Source organism: Phycodurus eques, chromosome 23 (genome assembly GCF_024500275.1).
Source record: "Phycodurus eques isolate BA_2022a chromosome 23, UOR_Pequ_1.1, whole genome shotgun sequence".
Lineage (NCBI taxonomy): Eukaryota > Metazoa > Chordata > Actinopteri > Syngnathiformes > Syngnathidae > Phycodurus > Phycodurus eques.
The window spans coordinates 2,533,816-2,555,087 of record NC_084547.1 but is presented as its reverse complement, the minus strand read 5'-3'; the positions used below and the strand labels follow the sequence as shown (position 1 = coordinate 2,555,087).

The following is a 21,272-nucleotide window of genomic DNA, read 5'->3' as shown; positions in this document are numbered from 1 at the left end:
TTCTCGAGCCCGGCCTAACCTCTACGTCCAAATTCTCGCGAAGAGCACCAGCTACTTGTGGTCGTCCGCCTGTGCCCATTCTCCTCTGATTACTTGCATGCGTGTCCTCCAATTGTTTAAAAAAAAAGTCTCAGGGGCTTGTGTGCACCAGTAACAGATGGTGTATAAATTCCCTTTGTTTTGTTTTCAGTGTACGGCTTGTGGGCCTTTCCAACATTGAGCAATTTCTCCACTAATGATGCCCACAGCAGCCTTTTATATGCAAAACTGTTGCCCCAGCACAGCCACAGTAGATTTGCGTTCGGTGCATCCAGATGGGCCGTTTTTGCTTCGAAAATCATCGCAATTCAAGAAGACTTATTTCTTGGTGTGTGTAAAGGAATAGTTTGATGCTCTGGGAAAGAAGCTCATTTCCCCTTTCTTGCCAAGAGGTAGACGAGAAGGTGGCTGGAGCTCAAATGGCTCGGTGAAAGATAGCCAGTAGCTGCTTAGCCCTGTGGCATGAAGATTGGAAACAGGTGCCAACAGCCTCTGTTGTGTCGAAAAGCACATAGGCGCACGGAATACCTTTGGAAAAACTCATGGACACTATATGGCCAAATATAGACACCTCTTCAGCCATTTGTTAGGGGTCGGACGTGTTCGCCTGTAATTCATGTCCTTAAATGATTGCTTGAATGAGTTCGGTGTGGAGAAACATACAAAGCCACACTTTCTTCGGATATACTTTTGCTGCCCGTAGTGCAGCAAGTACGGGGTGGGCCAAAAGTAAGCTTACAGTTCTTTCACGTTTTAGATCTGTGCATTTTGTTAAAGCAACACTCTTCTCTGTGGGGTGGCAAACATAAAGGTCAGAGGACAAAGATTTGAAAATGTTTCTTGATAACTCGAGAACCCCTTGACAAACCACATCTGCCATTTCGAAGTGATTTACATACGTAGCAGATATACAGCAGTTAAATCGATAAATATGATGCAGAATGCGCCTTCTGCTTTTTGCATCCAGCGCCTTCTGGTCTTTGTCTCTTTCCGGCGCCGTGACGTCACACAAGCCAAACAACCTGTTCCTTCGGCATTGTGTGCTATTGTTCCATGCTGTTGTTCCCGTCCTTGTGTATTTGTTGTTGTATGATTTAACGGTCACAATGGTTTGTTGTGTGGCATTTGGTTGTACAAATGGTTCAGGCAGTTTTTTTTTGGGGGGGGGGGGCTTTCCAAGTGAATAAGGAATACGTGACCAGTGGATAGGGAAAGTCACTCGACAGGGGACAGTGGTCAGCTATGGGTGCCAAGCAAGCATTCGAAACTGTGCTGATCACTTCGAACCGGCGTGTTTTGAGAAAGACTTAGCAGAAAGCATCGGATACAGAGGTAGAGGCTGAAACCAGCTGCGGTGCCAACTATTTTTCCGACGGCCATCAGGACCTCAACCACCAGCAAGAGAACTAAATCTCGCAGCCGTCACGGTGCCGCAGACAAGAGGTGAGGATTTCCTTGTATATACCTACGACTCCATTATGGTTACTATGCACTGGGGAGTAGGGGAAAAAAGACCCACGTAGTATTATTCAGTACTGTCGTCTGTACTTTTGCCTTTGTGACAAGCCAACAAACACGGCAAAGACTTTTAACTGACGCCATAACATCTTTGTCATCTGACCTTTAATCCTCTTCATTCCCTGTGGAACATAAGTATCTATCTGCATCCATCTGGTCCTATCCTTTGCAGCATGTTGTGCCTCGACCCAAGTAAGGTTTGCAGTCTTCAGCTTTGAAGTCACAGTTCTCCGCCAGGTTGTATTTGGCCTCTCTTGTTTCATTTTCCAGGTGGGGTCCATCTTCAGCATACTTTGGGAATGCAATCAAGGTCCATCCTGAGGAAATGTCAGCGCCATCTGAGAGAGTTTAATTTCTAGCACCACATTGTAGGTCTTCACTGGAGATCTTTTCCGGCCAAAAGATGCGACTATCTTCTCAGGACATCCATTATGGAATCCATTGATCTTTTTCATGTCGCTCTCAACCACTCTCCAGCATTCTGAGCCATACAGAAGAACTGATCTTGCATTACTGTTATACAGTCAGATCTTGGTTTTAGGGGGTCGTGCTTTGATTTCCAGCTGGTTTGAAGGCTTGTAAATTTGCTGCGAGCGCTCCCGAGTCTTATGGTGATGTCCTTGCTGCATGCATTATCCTTGCTAAGGAGACTTCCCAGATATGTTAACTCCTCAACATAATCAAGAGGGTTGCTCTCCACAGTGATTGGTGCAGGTGGTGTTGAATTTATGCACATCACTTGGGTTTGGAGATGTTAATGTTCAAACCAATCTGTTGGCAAATGTGTCAATCCGATCAGTCTTCTCTTGCAAGTGGGCATGATTTGTGGAAAGATCATCCACTGGATGCCTCTGGGCTTTTCTGAGGTGGTCATATGCACGGTCCATTCAATAGCAATCAGGAAGAGTATGTGAGAGATGATGCATCCCTGAGGCAAATTTAGAAGACATTTATTTTCACTTTATGAAAAGAAAATGAAAAGGAATGTATATTCAGTTGTTTACTTCCGGATATATGAGCTGTTGTCTCCATACTAGTCTCCATCTCGTGGCCAGAAGACATTTCATGCCCAGAAGCAAATCAGGTGACGTCCACAGTCTGCATGGATGAGCGACAAGCCAAACGTCGCGACGGGAGACTGCCAGTGGCTTTCCAACTGCAAGATTCATGTCCTCCTGCCAGTCAAGACGCGATCATGTCCTAACCTTAACCATGTGCTCATTATTGCAAGCATGTCAGCCAGCGAAGGTCACCTTAGCATCAGGGAGTAATTACCTCAAGCCAAAATAGGATATTTCCCTAAACCGTAACCATGGCGTTGACACGTTGTAAAAGAAAATCTTTTTTACAGACATTTATTGGTTTTACCAGGCGCAGTCTGTGTTTGATGATGTTCCTGATGTTGTCAGGAGTTAGAGCTTCTGCTCCAGCGGTCAGAGATGTACAATAGTTTTACTTGATCAAAAAATCTATTTGATAGATTGAAAAATGGTGCTTATCAGTCCGCTTGTTTGAAAGTCTTGTGTAGCCCTTCCCCGTCCCTCCCCCCCAATCCTCTGATTGCTGTCAATACTTAAGGACGGCTTTGTTTAGCTTCCTGTGTACACACAGGCTTACTAAAGATGTGGAGCTGCTCACGCCTGTAAAGAAGAGGCCGTAAAAAGCATAAAAAAAACGCTCCACGGTGAGCTGATTGGATCCATGTGCTTGCAGGCCACTTGGCTCGCAGCCTCCAATAAGGATCCAAGCTCTCATTTGATGGATGGGTTTTCTGGACCTGGCTACGCTAACCGGGTCGCTGTGATGAAAAGGACTCCAAGCTGGGTCCAGCCAGGTCCTGCGCGCCATCCCATTCCTGATGTTTCTGCATCTTGTCGAGGGGGGCGGCCAAGCCCGCAAGAATGATTTTGCTCGTGTCCACGACAACTACAGCAACACTGCCTGTGTTAGTGTGAAGGCTTATTTGCCATTGGAAGTATGACAATCGGGATCCTGCCAATGAAAGGATTCTGGGCTGTTGGTCGTGTAGTCCTTCACGTTAGCTGACTTTTATGCAGCTGGTGTTTGGTTTGTAGTTTGGATCAATAGTTTCGTCTTCCTCTGCATAAACGCTGTGTAGTTTCCAGCCACGAAATGATGAGAAGAGTACATTTTGGCTGTTGAGTAGGTCTTTTGATTGACAACATCAAGTTCCATCAACTCGTCAATGTACATTTCTCTCTTTTTACCAGAATGTAAAGCAAACAATGTGAAATTTTGGATTTTCTTCCCCCAAGTTGTGATAAATGCAAACAAACATTCAGTTTCCAGACAAGTGGTTATAATATTTTTAAATGTATTTGTGACATGGCGCAGGACCAAAACACAAAATGAAAGGTAGACAGACACACTGCAGGAAAAAAAATGTAGGAGTCATAGTCAAACCCGCCAGGATATTTTCATTAGGCGTCATTTACACTGTCAGTAATATGAAGTGAAGTTGCATTGTGCGCTTTAAATGTCGATCCTCTCCATGTTGCTTGTGGCTTTGGCCCCTGCTAACATTCTGCCTTTCATATTTTCCTCCTTCCTTTTTTTTTTTTTTTTTTTTTTTTTAAAAAACATCAACATCTTGTTCGGTCCAATACAGGAGACGGTGGTCACGGTTTGGCTGCAAGAGACACGAGAAGCTAGATTTGTATCTGGATAGGAAAGAAGCATCATCGGCATCCAATGCTCAGCCATACTGTAAAGTCAGACAATTTGTACACACATTTTTGGTACATATGCAGTATCATGTGTTGGAGTTTCTTTGCCCTTTCATTCACAGAGACTAAGTTGGCAACTTGTTCCCATGGCAACCACTCTACAGCAAATCATGCTTCAGCGATGCGTGGCGCAGTAAAACTAAAATGTGAGCAACACTCAAAGGTGCTGATTGCAAAGCTTCCTGGGAGAAGACAGAAAAGCAAAAAGCTGCACAGAAAATGTGCTAAATAGACGACCGCTGGCGTTTTACTGGAATACACTTTGAAGCAATCTTTGCGGGGGAACAAGGAGGCTCTTTAATGGTCTTTAAACACCCGTTGGTGTACGTGCACCAAGCTTTGTCATGTGTGGCCAAGTGACATGCAAACGATAAGCCAAGGTCTGAGGCAGGTGCAGCCGAATGACTTGCACATAATGCTCATATGAAAATTAAAAACACTGAAAAGTCTGGTTGGACTTCAACCCGTGGACCTTGGTAGTTCTGTAAAATATCCACTTAAAATACTTTTGTAGTGATTTGGGAGTTGGGAATGAGTGATTGACGACCACTCATCATTCCCTACTCCCGAATCACTCAAATTAGAAATGTGACAAAATGTCAAAATGTTGAGTGTGGTTGGCATGGCCCCGTCAACCTGAGTACAACACATCAAGAGTTTTTAAAGTTAGGTGATGGATTCTGGAGAAAGTTCTTTTTGTGTGTTGAAAACCAAAATGTAATTCCTTTTTGGAGAAAATGTATGTGTGATGTCACCCATAGAAAATCTGGTCCAAAAAAACCAACAAAAAAACTTCAAATTTGAGTCAAACAGTATAACTGGATTATTTCTCAACATACATATCTCCTCAACCCTTCCATTTTGCCCGCTAATCAGAGAAGCCCTTCTCTGATTGGCTGACAAGTTTCAGGTAAAAATAGCCACCCAAAAGCTGGTACGAGCCGAAATTCCCAAATGGTTCTCCAAGTCTGCATGTCAAAATGACCGAGACGTTTCATGCCTTAAAACTCTACTTAAATACAGTCGCGCAAATGCAACGTTATTCATGAGAGGAGCTGGGTCGGCAGTCGTAGAAGAGGTGACTGACTTTGTTATGGAGGATTTGAGAGGCCATTGAAGTGCTCATTCCATTTTTTTTTTTTTTTTTTTTTATTCCACAAAGATGGCGGCCGCTTGTCACGTTGCTTGTTTTAGGGATGGACACTTACACTTGATTATGAAGCTCAAGTTTTCAAAGCTGGCATGTTTGTTTTAAAACTGCAAACAAAGGCAACAAAAATGTTGCACTTGTCTGTATTATGGTTGCTGTTTGCTATGACTGTAGGCTATGCAAAGTCACAACAAGCGAAGCAATTCGCACATGCCGGTTGTTATTTCAATTTCAGCTCCAAATGTAGTGAGCGGGCTACAACGGTTGTAATGAAGCATCGCTCATGTTTGCAGCATGATTTTCACGTTGCCCAAATTGCAAAAAGCGACTTTCTCACATATTGAATGGCCCAGCGTCTTGAGAGGTTTGATTGCAGTTTCGTAATGACAACCGTCAGATACATGACTTCAAGCCAAATAACCTATTAGCTGTTGAGGCAAAAATAGATGTTTAAATCCAGATGGGAATGAGGGTGGTTGAAAACAAACTGTGTGCGTGTGTGCTTCATTATAATGAATCTATACTGCATGGAAGCCTATAGCCTTTAGTTTTTACCACAGACTTGACTACTTGTGTGCACCATTATTTAGCATCTCACAGTAAAGTTAAAGCTCGCGAACAGCCCAATAATTCATGGTGCATTCATCTTGCTCATGGTCTACATGTGTCTAAGTGGGTGGTCAATTAGTCAGCTTACTGTTGCCTAATCCTGCATGCACTAACTCATCCAATGTAAAATTTTCCAAAACCTCAAAGTGAGGAACGAGAGTCGCTGAATGTTGATCGTACTTGAGCTATAATTATTATTGAACACATTCACAGTGGCCTCAGGTAAACGAAATCATTTGTGTACTTTGCAGTCTACAGTGACTGCAAAGTACACTTCCCCAATATGAAAAACTAATTCATGTTTTGTCCTACACTGCAATGTTGAATTTAGTCATAGTCGTTTGTTGGTAAGCTAGTATTTTTTCTTTTCACAGGGTCCTCCAGGTCCAAAGGGTGAAAAGGTACTTTTGTTCATTCAGCCAATGATGTTGTTAGTTCTTGTCCATAATGTTTGTCCATCTTTATTCTTTGATTCACCAGACAGCACGTGATAAACACTTTTACAATTTGTCCAAGGATCTGAATCCATTTAGTCACTAAACGTTTTTGTTTCACTAACAACTTATACAGTTGTCATTTTGCATTTGCGAATCTCTAGGACGGGAGACTAAAATTCTCCCGCCGTTGACAAATCCACAGCACTGAAAATTAATAACTGAGAGCCAGATGAAGCCCTTCAATGCTCCACTAAGCATTCCTCCACAAAACAGCAGCCAAGCCAGTAATATTAACCGCAGTGTGTGCAGGAGCTAAATGTTTGGCTTCAAAAGGCTAAAACTGACGGCCCTGGATTTACTCGCTCGTGTAAACCCCTAAAACACTAACTGGCACGATCAATGCCTTCCGTAGGCTGCTGATGATCAGTTTATCAATGAAAATGGTAAAAAGTAGGAAAACCCATCTCTGGCAAGGGAGCGAATCGTGGTCTGCTTCATGACTTGGTAACTTCTTGTGGTTCGCAATGATCGGCGAAACAGAAGCGAGACGCACCATGCCAGTTGGGGATGTTTGCTGAGCATCCGGAATGAGCGGTTCGATATTGCTGCCTCTTCTGTGAACCTCTTCATCATCTGCAGTTAAATGAAATGAGAAACAACTGTGCAAAGCCCTCCCACCCAAGAAGTGCGCAGCAGCGTGGCCGGTCTCCACTAGTTTTCCGATAAATCTGGCTCCAATGAAGCAGAGGATTCCAGGAGCTATTTTGTTTTAGTTCACTCAGGGACTGAATAGAACTCTGTGTAAAAGCCCTGTCCAGAACTGACACCTTGCTTGGTTGACTCTGGCTGAACGCTACCAGAGAAACACGGTAGTTACAAGGTGTTAAAGTAAGTAGCCGGTGCATTTTGTCTTTATAATCTGTCGCGTTTCAATTTAAGTCCAAACAGGCATCAAATCCCGCCTGGCAACGCTCATTCACGCCACCCCTCGCCAAACCCATCCAACCGCCCCACGTTGCAACTTGTCTTTGTCTCGCATACCCGCCGCCCGTCACCATCTCTTATCATAACACGCTCCACCGCAGTGAATAGTTGCGGGCTCACTTCATCAGTGTGTTCGGAGTTAGTTCACTGTTAGTCTTGGCTTGTTAATAACCATTATTGAGCAGTGTGCGCTGGATATAAAATTGTCTTTCGTCATCTTGCAGGGGGATCAAGGTGACCAGGGACCACGGGTATGTGCCTCACGCTGATTGATGACTGCACTCACTCGGCAGAGCTGTGGGCAACAGGGTTGGGATGCATGAAATTCTTGGGATAGCGTGTGCTGCGGGCCAGGCCAAATACAACAAGAATGAAAAGTCTGCTTATTTAAAAACCAAAATGGGTAGAAAACATACAGATGACCCTAAAGGACAAGGGGCCGTCCTCAGATCCAACTATGTAATCATTCCCAGCTCTGTCGTTTGACATCTCTACCAAAGTCAAGCGTCTAAATCATCGTCAAACTAAAAAAACGTAGATTTTAGTACAGATTTTAGCAAGTATCATGGAAGTTGATTCACATGATTTGTTTTTGTGGGTCACATAAAATGAACTTCACCATACATGAGTGGACATGTTGCCAGCGAGCGTAAGAGCAAAGAAAAGTTTGATTCCATTGTTCAAATTGTTCTTATTTTTTTCCCAGGTCTCTTCAACCATGTTCATATTTAAAAAAAAAAAAAAAAAAAATGTGAATTTTTGGCAGATATTTTTACAGAGGAAATATATTTGAAGTTGAAGTTGATTTGTTTTGGGTCCTGTCTGTTTTGACTCACATTTATGTTAAATGTTTTAGTTTGTTCAAAAATGTTTATCCTCTTCGGCCCGCAATCTCAAGTGGGCTTTGAGTTTTGATGACCATGTGAATGCTGCTTCCTCCCTGACAGGCTTCGAAATGATCTTGTTTTTTTCTTCAAGGATGGTTACAAATGCATCCAGTCCCCGGTTGGACAGGTTTTGTTTACAGTAGACCGCACAGACTCCCCAGAACTTACTATTTGCCACTCCCTCATGGGAATGCTCTTAATTGTATTTGATGGAGGCACAAGCCAAGGTTGAGTACAAGAGAACAGCACATAGTCTTGTCAATGTCACAAGAAGCAGCCATCTCCCAAGCGGATCTGATTCCAATCCCTTACTGGCGCCCGCTCAGACGTCACCGATAACTTGGTCGGCTCTCCTCTGAGCTGCTCGTACACGCATTGCAAAGCATTACGTTTCCTCCAAGTGGGAAGTCTGTACAAATGGCCTTCCCTGTGAAATTGAATTACCATTCTTAATATGACACGGCATGCATCTTATATTACACAGACACAGTGACTCTCGTTTGACTTTACATATTTAGCAGTATCCGTGATAATAATTGCTATTGCTTTGGTTGATTCAAATGTAAAGTAGACCACAACAAAACAGTACAAAGGGGGGAAAAAAACATTGTTCTCCAGACAAGCTGACCGAAGTAAACCCCCTCCTTTCACCTAGGATTTCACGGTTGCCCATAATTTGTACCCTTTTAACCTAGGAAATGGAGTCATCTGTCTCTAGCAGTTAAATGATTCATACCTCAGAGGGAGCAGCAGGGCTGACAGCTCAGTAACAAGGACCAGCCAAAGCCTATTTGTCATCCATAGTCAATAAATAAACTGCCCACTTCCAGATACTATTTCATTAACGTTCAATTTGCAGCAGCATTGTTCTCAAATGGCTACAAACGAACATCCAGTCTCATATGAAGGACAACAAGAGTTATTATCCAAATCCTATTACCTCCACAGAGTAGCCTATTGATTGTGCATGTTAGATGAGAGTTGGTATATATAGGTGGAGGAAAATGTTGGGGAAACAAATACTAATGGGACAAGGGCTGCCTGACCTTGCGTTTGTCTGGCTTTCATGTAACACGCAGAGTTTGCTCAAGCCCGTGTGGAGATGCATCAACATGATGCCTGCCAATTAATGTCTAAAACTAAGCAGATTTTTAACGAACTCTGCAAGCCGTTCCGGGCTACTTTGAGCTAATGTAAGGTCAGTGTTGAGTTTGGTGCGTGTCATGCAAAACGGGTCATAAAGGCCATTGCTAAGGTTTGACAATAACACATACGTATGGATAGTAAGTTAGGGTATCGGAAAGCATGAGAGTCAATCATTTCAATTGTCAGTGCCTTTTGAGGTCACTTCACATCTGTGCCAAAGACTGAGAAACCGCACATGGCCCACAGTGCCTCCTGCCCACATGTCAGGTCAGCCATTTGTTGGGCCCAAAGGTGAAAGGCCAAGTTCCAAATCAAAGGTTATTCAAACAAACCAATAACGAACTTGCCAGTTTTCCCAAACAAACGTGCAACCAGTGTTAAAACGCGATATGTGGCTGTGTGGTCTGCCCAAGACGTGGCCACTAGCTTCAGCTGCTGGGGTTCCTGGGTGGCATTTCAGTCGCCGGCGGGACAATGCCTGTGACTCCTGAATGCAAAGAATTCTGTCCAGTGTTATGTCATTTCCAGTGTTCGCTTGAACCGAGCAGCAGCTAAAAGTGGCGCATCGTATCCATGTCCATCGCATGCCGACGACTCCGTTCTTAAATGTATTGAACCCATCTGTGCACATTGCCACTAATCCTGGCCACATATGGAGACAAGCCTTGCCGGCTGTAAGTGGGCTCGCGCTGTTTCTGGTGTGGTTGAAAGGATGCATGTACTGGCCGGGGTCCTATGTGGCAGCTGTTGCTGATTGTCCTTGTCACTGCTTTTCCATCGACTCCACTAGGGGCACATCAGCGAATAAGCAACATCCGGTTGTTGTTGTTTTTTTTAACAGGGACTCTCTGAATGGCTTGGACTTGTCCATTGTCCTGGTAGTGCAGGATCACCACAGATAGTCAATCTATTGTTTTCTCTTGCAGAGGTCCCCTCCATTTTAGCAAAATGAGAACCACAGCAAATACACGAGCTGAGCAACAAAAGCAGTTCCAGCCTTTGCACAACTGCTCCGAATAATTATCTCTGAACTCCTGTGCATCGTGTATTTGCCTTGACCGTAATCCAGTTTTCCAGTTTTCAAGATATTTGAGGTAGTCAATAACTTGCGAGATATTTGCACTTCAATCCCAGGTATCGCTGTTGTGTGTTGTGTTGTGTGTTGAAGCGTATCTACAGCTGTGTTCTTTCTGCTGTATGGCCTCAGTGAAAGCAGCCTGTGGAGTTTAAATGAGCCACGCTTTTTGAATTATCTTGGCAAAACCAGAATGATGACACAAAAGACATGTTTGGATTGGCCAGATTTGATCTCCACTTGAAATGTATTGGAAGAGCAAGCTATAAATTCAATTAAAATAACTCATACCCTCAGCAGGGATTCCTCCCCCCGGCCATTTGTGGTCAAATGCGCTCACAGAATCTGAATTGCAACGCTCCACTGACAACACAAAAACAACTACATCTACACAATTTTCAAGAATAATAAATTGGAACTAGGCTTTACATGATCAGGATTTCTGGGGCCGATCACCGATCAGCGAGTTTAAAAAAAAAAACGATAACCGATCACCGATCCGATCACACGATAGAGGAATGTATCTATTTAAATGACCTGTTCATTTACTGTATATACTTGTGTACCTAATTGCGCAAAAAAATCTATTTATAATAAATAATGTGTCTTTGTTCCTCTATTTATGCCAGTGAGGCATAATGACAGACAGGACAAATGAATGGTCTTCTATTAGATGACAGGAATATAATACAGTAATTAACGTATCCACTTTTTGTGAAATTTTTGCCTGTTGGTGTGCCGTGAGATTTTTCAATCGTAAAATATGTTTCTTGGCTCCATAAGATTGGAAATCACCGCTCTTGTCAGATCGTGTATTCTCATCAGTCAGGTCAAATCAACCTTACGGAAATAATGGGTGCTAACTTACTGTAATTACTTTATTTTTAATTCAATTACTTCACCCACACCAAAACCTTAGAGCATGATTCGACAGCATGTTTACGTCCAACCGTTCGTGCTAGCAGTAGCTTGCTAGGCTACATAAGGTTTTGTTGCCTGCTTGCGAGCCGTATCGTATTAAACGTACGGGAACATACCTCAAGCAAGCCTTAAACGAACGTCCTCTCCTCTCCTGAGCACCGGTGACCATCAGCACGCGTTTTTCCCCATTTTGTTCTTACAAACACACGCCGTGATCCACTCTCGTTGTCGTCGCCACGGTAACGAGTGGATCCGGTCGCATTTGAGTTGACAAGATAAAGCCCACTGATCGTAAAAAAAACGGGATGCGGTGGTAAGATTTTATTGCAGTCGTCTGACGTAGTGCAATCGTGAAAGAGCAAATTTGTCTTGTAGGCAGACGTGTTGTCTGTTCCACACCGCCGACATGTTTTTTTTTTTTTATTAACTTTATTGGCCGTCAGATATTTACAGGTCTACCTCAAAAGACACGCGACAGGGTTAAAAATAAACTAGCTTTTGGATTCAAATATGCTGTGCACGATGACGACGCGGAGTAAATGTCTTGATCGGATCGGCCTTTTATGACATTAAAGCCGATCAGCCGATCAGCATAATATCCTAATTATCGGCCGACACCGATAAGGCCAATTCAAATCGGTGTAACGTCTCATTGGAACCGTTACCAAATTGCTGAAAAGTTGCCAAAACACACCTGCTGACAAAGGGGTGATAACGAGATCAACTCCAAGAGCCATCTCTCTCACTCACTCAAGTGTAGATGTCACTTTCTTATGCATAAACCTCCGCTTTACAAATCTGCTCTCGTGACAGTGAAGAGCATGGATGCTCCTAAAAAGAAAGGAGAGCGCTTGCAATTGAACCTCAGTGAACTTTTAGTTCTAACAAGGCATGTGAACCCCAAATTATTTAAACATTGCTGGATTGAGATTAAAGTTTGTTTCCAGTTATAAGATACAAACCCCAGTGTTTTCCTTCTTTACTCCGTTTTCATGAGTGGATCATGTCTGACATGAGGATTGTTGACCGGGTAATTTGGGAAGCGTTTGCCTGAATTCCCTTGATGTTGGAACAACACGACGTCTCAACTTACCACCACGTTGGAATTCGAAGTCGATTGTGTGATAATCATGTCAACAACTGCCCCATCTGTTTATAGCATGTGGCACAAACAACAGGGAATGATTACGTTGTGATTTTATTGGAGTGCCACGGGACACAATTTCGTAAACTTTTCTGAAAAGACGCACGTTTGAAATCCAATACTGTGCCTTGAAATGTGCACAAAATTAAGACAATGGGGTCTTTACACTCTTTTTTCATGTCAGTATGGCTGACTTTCTGTTCCATTTCAGACACGGGTCCTTAAGACTTTTTGAATGTGTCCACCTGGTGCTCGGGTCTAAATACTATCGAGCCTCCACCCTTTTGGGACCATCGCTTTTTGGGTTTCCCCAGCGTGATGGTGTCTTCCATTCTGTTGTGTGTTTGAATCTCTTGAATGTGTGCATTGTGCCATATGTACCCCTTTTAGGGATTGCCTGGTCCCCCCACGCTAGCCGCTTTGCACAGCAATCAGATCCTGACCGTCAAGGTTTGTCGGCGGCAGCGTCACCTCGCTGCACAGTGGCGTCCCTCCGCTGCACTTGCCAGAACAATGCCCATTTACAGCCCTCCATTGTCACAACTTGCCTTCATCCACAATGTCCTCAGGTTGAAAGCGTCGGTGGCCTACAATCCACGAATATGCAGCCTTCTGGAACAAGAGGCAGAATCCCGAAACCGAGACATGGTCTGGTTTGTGTTCATTGATGTTCAAATGAACAGAGGAAACGCCAAGGAAAACACTATTCTGGTGAACCTATGTGGCAAAGCGCTGTTTTAAGGTTCATGCCAATGGTTCACCACAAACCCTTAAACCCATCAATGTGGCCTTCTGTACTGTTTCAGTGAGCGCTAATGCCGCTTCCTGCCAGTGGACAGCAGCAATGAGGTGTTTTGTGCATTGAGCAGCTCCTGGGGTTCCACTTTGCAGCAGGGACAATGATGATGACAGCATTTTCACAGAGACGGAGAAATTCCCATTGTGTCCACATATTTCGACATAATTATAGCCTTGAAGCAGACTAAAATAACAGACTTTCAAAGCATGCTGCCTCTTGTGGTGTAAAAGTGTGGAGTTCTCTGATTATCTGTGAAGATGCTCCTCAAATGTTCAACAATGTCGACCTCTGATTCAATCTTTCTCTCTTTTTGCATTCGCTTTCCGACCGCTCCTCCTCCCTCTTCTTCTGGGATCTCATCCTTCTTCAACCTTATCTCGCCTCTGACCTGCTCACCTGCTCAGATGGTCTTCCCTAAGATCAATCACGGCTTTCTTTCCGCTGACCAGCAGCTCATAAAGCGGCGTCTCATTAAGGTAGCAGCTGGAGTCACCTCTCTTTCTTTGCTCGCATGTAGCATCGCTTGTCGATTGTGAATTGTTTCCTCGCTTTTTAACCTGCGAGAGAAGTCACGGGAACCATGTAGCGTTCATCTCTGGATGCTTCTGTATGATATTTCAACTCGTGATCCTGAATGTGTAGTGCACGACGTGAAGTCGAAATCCAAACGCTGCCTTCGCATTTAACTGCAGTGCCTTCGGTCTAAGCGGACTTCACCATATTGCAACAGGCTGACGTTGTCTTTGTTTTGCTGGACAGGGGGATCAGGGGCAAGCCGGACCACCCGGGCCTCCGGGGCCCCCAGGTCCTCCTGGCCCACGGGGGCCCCCAGGGGACACAGGCAAGGATGGGCCGAGGGGGGTACCAGGCCTAACAGTGAGTAGTGACATATATATATACACTAAATATATATCTGGGGAAAAACAACTTGGGTTCTACATTTGGCCATGGTACGGCAAGTCCGCTTAAAGTAAGCCGTTTTAAACTACCAAAAAAAAAACGTATCCGGCGGGAGAAGCAGCAGTCAAAATGCGACGGCGTACGTGCTTTCTGGTTCAAGAAATAGTTTTCAAATAATCCAATTGAATAAATCAAAATTTTCATTTGTAGGACAATAATTTCGGTATGTTTGTGATTCGGAAGTAATCCGTTACTGTCAACACAAATAACGCATCCGAATTTAAAGGGTGAGTCCGAGCCTTAGCGTATGTACAGTATTCGTGATTCGATTGGAAAATGTAGATCATGCTGCTCTTTTTTTGTCTTCCAGCTTCTTTGCTCGTCATATTTAATTTGCCTCTCAGTGCTGGACGAGATGCTTTGTTCCAGTACAAACCACCCTCATGAAGGCTCGACAAGCCCAACATGATTGTGCTTCCCACGAGAGTAGTTCCTTGTATAGATTTACATACACTTGGCCCTGTTTGGTTTGAGCACAACATTTTCCAGGTCCGCGTCACCGGCATCTCACTAATTGATGTGCTCTCTCTCTCTGTGAGACAAAGAAGAAGCAGAAAGGCCTGTCAATTACGCTGAGCCAAAGCCTTCCCAGGAGCGCCACATGATCTTTATTGTGCTGGCAGTGGGAGTGCAGAGAAATTAAGTGTTGTAAGCTGCCTCTCTCCAAGTTTCTGATGATTATTGTCAGCTCTCCCTGTCACAGTTGCAATAGTTGTTGTTTTTCCAAGAGATTAAACCTTCCCGGGCTCTCGGTGCTTTTCGGTCTTTCAATTTATTTCTCCCGCTGCGATTCGACTCGAGGGAGCGGAGCCGGAGTTTTCCCTGTTTAATGTAAAAGAGGTCGATGTCCAAGCTTGACTGAGACACGATGCTAGGTATTTATTTTTCACATCATCTTGGAAAAACAGTGGTGGTCAGGTCGAGGGACGAGCACAAGTGTCACTTGAAGTACAAAAACTAATTCATTAATTCTCTTCTTTCCTTCAGGGTGATCAAGGGAATCCAGGGGAAATCGGGCTCATGGTAAGAACACGCCTTTCCAGAAGTCATAAATATTTGTGTGTAAATGGACTCATTCACATCTCAACTTGAGCATTTGAGTGTTCGCATTCAGGCAAGGGAAACTAAAAGTGGATCTTTTCCAAAAAAGGTCTGTCAAGTAGGACTTTACAGGGAGAGGACAATCAGCGTGTCAGTCAGTGCTGGATATAAATAAGCAGAAACACTTTGGGTGTAAATCTCACCATGACGGCCATCACTTGGCCGAACGTAGACAGCTTTACCTCTCAAAATTGTAAAACAAAACCTAATATCGCTGTGTGATTAGCTTTGACTTTGTAATGTAAACCCGTGCCCCGGTGACTTCGGACTCAGTCCAACAGGCTCCTTTAAAATGTATTTGATACAAGCTTGAATCTAAAACGCTATTTATACTATGGCTATGGCTTGGCTGAGGACCACATTCTGGTGTCTGCCAAAATTGGTCAGCAAATCTTAATTTGTTTGCTCTCGCCGACGGCTGCAAGAATGCAGTTAACCTTTAACGTTGCACCTCACACACTGCTATCGCTGACATTATTTGGAAGTACCAAAACAAACAAGTGGCAGCTTTGTGACAATTCTAACGCGCTCTGTCATTATTTATTCCAGTGAACGGTGACACAAATGGCATTAAAGGCCCTGTCTTAGTTAAGACGACACGACAAGCTGTGGAAAAGTGCACTGTTGACTGCAAAAGGAAGCTTACGACATGATCGTACTCAAAGTGGATTAAATCTACAACGTTTCATAGTTACTATGGCAAAAATGACTCATGGCGCGCGTTATAATTCTGCTACGAGGGGTTGGCGCCCTGATACAGTAGGGACACGTTGTTCCAGTTAATGCACATTTGATTGAGCTTTTGCCCGTAAAAAGCTGCATGTGAGTTTGAAAGTGCAGGAAGGAAAACACGCGATGATGTCACAAGTCAAGGGAAGGACGCATCTTTTTCCACAGTGTCTGTCGAATACAGAAAAGGTAGCGGAGAGAATATAAGGTGGCCAGGCTGATCTGACCGAGGGTAGGACAAGGTTGTAAATAAAAACCCCACTGACAGCGTACAAGCAGTGTGCTTTCCTTTTAAAATCCAAGCATCATCAACAGAGAGTTTGGACCCAGCTCTGAATTAAAAACCCGAAGTCGTCGCTCACTGTAATTCCTGAAACGAAGCCAATTGTTTCAGAAGTGCGCCGATATTGGTGCTTTGCAAAGGGGAACGCACTTGTCACCCAAGCCTGTTAAAATGTTTTGAAATGAGAACGACCCCAAGGGGGTTAAAAGATGTGACAGCAAAAAAAAAAAATTCATGAACAAAACATCTCCACCATGCCTCCGCCCAGGACCGGTCCTTGAAAATCAATGTAAAAATATGATATCCATGGAGAGAAAATAAGCACTTTGATCTCCAGGTGAAAAACGTGAACTCCTCTTGGACCGAGAGTGTCCACTTGACGCAGCCTCACGTTTCTGATGCATGCTATTGTTTAAGAGGCATAGAGGAGATTCCGGAGTTTTCCAGCAGCCTTCAAGGACATCTGGTGCTGGTTAAAAGGATTAGAGGTTCTTGCGGGCCGGAGGTGGGAAGGAGAAGAGAAAAAGGAGGGGCTACTTTTCAGGATTTCAAGACAAACTATTGATGCCATAAGGGGTCGAATAAGAAAGCTCTTCAGCTCCAGTCTTGTAATGTAACAGAGTACAAATACTTAGTTACCGTGCTGAAGCGGAATTTTCGCACGTGTACTTCATTGTCGATATTTCTGGAAACCTTCACGTTTCCTCCACATTTTCTCAGTATAATATATTCTTTGACTCGAGCATTTCCCCCCCCATCTTCGTTATTTGTACAAACAAAAAGCCGAAGAAATTTTTCGCTGGCATAATAGCTGAACTGCGGAGCCCAAAGCAGAAAAACTGAACTGCCTGCACTGAATTTTAATAGGAGAGCTGCATGACTGTCTTGTTTGCTAACTTATATTTGCTTTTTCCGCTGTCAAATCAAGAGGCAGTCTGATCACGTCTTTGGCTGCCTTGCTCCTTTTTTCGACAGTAAGAAAAACTGGGTCCAGTTAACCAAGTTTATTCTAAAATGGTCAGTACTTTTTTGTTATCGGACATATATTACGTGATCACTTGCTATTTTTAAACGTATCACTACTGCCACTGTTGCTGTTGGACAAGCTACTTGGAAAATGGAGTGAGCTAAGATAAACGTTGTTCTACATTAAATTAAGCTTCACTGCACTGAAGCTACCCACCACAGAAATGCCGCAAGCTAAGCTACAACAAAATGACAGAAGTAGCAGAGCTACATCAAAGCATTTTTGTTGTTTGTTTGTTTTTCTCATCCATTTTCTCTACCGCTTATCCTCACTGCATCGAGCCTAATTTTGTGATTGTACTAATGGGGTATAAATAAATACAGGATTCAAACCATGGGTGTATTTTCAGGGATTCTTTTCACACACTAGAGTCAAATCCAATTAAAAACATAAAACACAAAGTGCTTTACAGGAATAAACAGACAATTAAAATAGCAAGAAACATACAAAAACCCACACCTCCCATCTGTGCATATAGATTTAAACACACCCGTATGAACGCACATTCAAACACACACACACACACACAGGATAAAGAATTAAATAGATAAATGAATAAAAGAGTAAAAGATACATGTCTTAATAAATAATAAGGAAATCAGTTACAAGTTGAGCTTCCTTTAAAAAAATAAAAATAAATAAAAAAAATCACAAGTCTCTGTGGTCCGGCTGCCCCTCCGGCAGGCTGTTCCAGAGGTGCGGGCCACAGTGGCTTTGATTTTCATTTCAATAATCTAAACTATGAGATCAAATCATGCATCAGCACCTCTGTGTTAGCCTTTGTAGATTGTGAAGTGCCTCTTACAGTATGCCATCATAAAGTGACAGAAATATTGGTATTCGAAGCGTCCTACTTGGTATGTTCAATTTGATATGAATCCGGTGAAGTCAAAACGTCAACGTTCTATCAGTTATCATGAGCTTGTTTCGGCATAAAAGTCATCATAATGAAGTTTTAAATTTCTTGTGTTCAGACAAACAATTTTCTGGGTAAAGGGAAGTTGTCTTACCCGGCTGGCGCTTCAGCGTCCATCACAGCTGTCAAGGGCTAAAACGTCAGCCAGGTAAGACAACTCTCTACCCAGAAAATGAAAGACAAAAGATCTAAAACTTAGAATCAAAGACATCCATCCATTTCCGTACCGCTTATCCGCACTAGGGTCGCGGGCATGCTGGAGCTATCCCAGCTGACTCTGGGCGAACACCCTGAACTGGTCACCACCCAATCGGAGGGCACATGTAAACAAACAACCGTTCACAATCACCTTCACACCTACGGGCAAATTAGAGTTTTCAATTAACTTACTATGCATGTTTTTGGGATGTGGAAGGAAACCGGAGTTAGCAGAGATATCTCATGCAGGAACAGGGAGAACATGCAAACTCCACACAGGTGAGGCCGGATTTGATCCTGGGTCCTCAGAACTGTGAGGGAGATGTGCTAACCAGTCATTGACCATGCAACCCTCATCAAAAGACATGATGAACGTAACCGATGGTTAATGTCAAGGCCAGGCTAACATGTGCTTGCTGACTTTGCTCATTAAACAAACAGAATCAAAACTCCAACCACTTTCCAAAATACTTCATATACTCTCTCTCTCCATACACATAAATGCTATTTTCATTTTAAACTTGTGGGAAAGCAATACCTTATGCACAGACAGTATTGTGTTTGTGGTGTTCCTCCAGTAACTGAAAAATCTCCCTTTTGGTGTTATTTCCATTTCACGCACCACAAGTTCACTGTTCCTCCTAACATTCTGCTCATTCCAAAACGACCCACAATGCACCAGTGATCCACCTTCATTTTTCTCAACCCTGCAATGTGTAAACACAATTGAGTTGCCTGTCAGTAACTCAGTGTTTGGAAAATGCGACGTTGCTGCCAACTCGACTCGCTGACGCGTTGTTTACGCTTCACACAAAAGCTTTATGATTGAAATGTTCACCGTTTAAATAAAGCAAACGCCTCCGTAAACTCCCTCGTGCTGTGGTGACCACACTGTTATGCTAACCTACAGGTCCGTTGGTAAAACGTAAGACCCTAAGACAAGTCCATACTGTCTGAAAATAGTCTAGGAAAGTGTCAAATCAACGGCACGTATCAAATGAAAACAAACTGCAGAGATGTTACGATGGGAACGGACGCTTCAACTTCGAGAAGTTCATATCCCGCTTTTTTTAGGACACTTCCTAAAATGCGGCTATTTCCTCTTTGTTTGTCGTTTCCGACCCCGAACGAAAGTGGAAAGGCACTCTGGTCCCGATTGCTTCCCTTTTGTTCATGTTTGTCGAACTTACCATTTTGGAACAAACGCACTGTGCCGATCCATAGTTTGGCAGGAACAAAGGGCCCAGGATTACCAGGGAGCTCTTGACTCTCCCTCCCCCCTCCCCTCCAAGGTGCTTTTCAGCAAGTCGCCCCCTGAGTGTTCTCAGATGGAGCCAAGCTAATTAGTGATCAGGCAAGTGGCGCATGCACTCGCATAGCTAGTGGCTCATAAAGATCTTTACCAAGCTCCGCTGAGGACAGATTCACAAAGGCAAGCAGAAGTAAAGTCCTTTTCTTGGGATAGTCAAAGCTGCTCACTGAGGGTTTGGTCCTCAGAGTTGCTGCAACTCTTGCGGATGCGGACTTGCTGTCAAGGCCGCGTCTGTTGGAACACGTTAAAACACGACGTCGCTTTAATAAAACAAAGCAACTGCAATTGATTCTCTCCTGAAGCGAAAGATGTAGTCCTTGATTCATTTGGTTCCGTGATTACAGTCGAGAACGGTGCCAATATTAATGGCTGCGATGAGTTTCCGGGCTTCTCCTACACAGCCTTACATTTCATTGAGGGGTTAAAAAAAAAAAATCCCTGGGGTTTAAATCACTCTTCGTTTAAAGGGTCCAGTAATTTGATCATCTGGAACAGTGACAATTGTACAAATGGTGCAGATACTTCTCAAGCGCATGAGTGGCCAGTATTGGTCAACAACAGATATGCAAATAGCGCAGAGTGACGAGACGACTACGGTGAGTGCACGAATAATGTACGAGTGGCCCGACAGAGATGTGACAAAAATCTCAAGACAAAATTGGCAGCATGTTACAATGGAATTGTAAGTTAACTGTTTTAGACGTTAATGGCAAGAGGGAATAAGCTGTTGGAATGTCTGCTAGTTTTAGGTTGCGTTGTTCGATAGCGCCTACCTGAGGGAAGGAGCTGGAAGAGGGGGTGAGGGTCCAAGAGGATTCTTTTCTTATTTCTGGCAGCGTGCAAGTCCTCGAGGGTCGGTAGGGGTGGGTACAGACAATTTTTCCAGCAGTTGTGTCTGTTCTTTTTTATTTTTGTGGCAGCACCAAGACTGTGATGTATAAACACAGGACTGACTCAATGACTACTGTGTAGAAGTCCCTCAAGAGCTCCTCTGGAGGCCGTGCTTCCTCGGATGTCGCAGGAAGTGCATCCTCTGCTGGGCCTTGTTGAAGATGGACACTGAGTTCACAAATTGACTTAGTCGGTGTGAAATGTGGGTCTGTTTAACTGAACACAAAGCCGAGCTATCGCAGGAAGCCAGGACTTGGGCTGTTATATGAATGGCAACGGGCCGATACACAGGTTTATCATACCTTCTGCCATCTAAGAGAAGCTCATTTGTTTGCATCTCACCATACGCTGCTGACATCGATGAACATTGATGGATGCCATATAGTGAATAAAAGTTTT

General features: G+C 43.7%; 1 protein-coding gene across 1 annotated transcript in view; it reads left to right on the top strand.

Moving 5' to 3' along the window:
- The window catches only part of LOC133397774 (collagen alpha-1(XXV) chain), an 84,094-nt gene that overhangs the window by 39,690 nt on the left and 23,132 nt on the right, over positions 1–21,272 (top strand). The window contains exons 5-9 of the mRNA XM_061669061.1: positions 6,438–6,464; positions 7,709–7,735; positions 13,861–13,932; positions 14,216–14,332; positions 15,404–15,439. Of these exons, the coding sequence (XP_061525045.1) occupies positions 6,438–6,464; positions 7,709–7,735; positions 13,861–13,932; positions 14,216–14,332; positions 15,404–15,439 (279 nt within the window). The remainder of the gene's footprint in view (positions 1–6,437; positions 6,465–7,708; positions 7,736–13,860; positions 13,933–14,215; positions 14,333–15,403; positions 15,440–21,272) is intronic.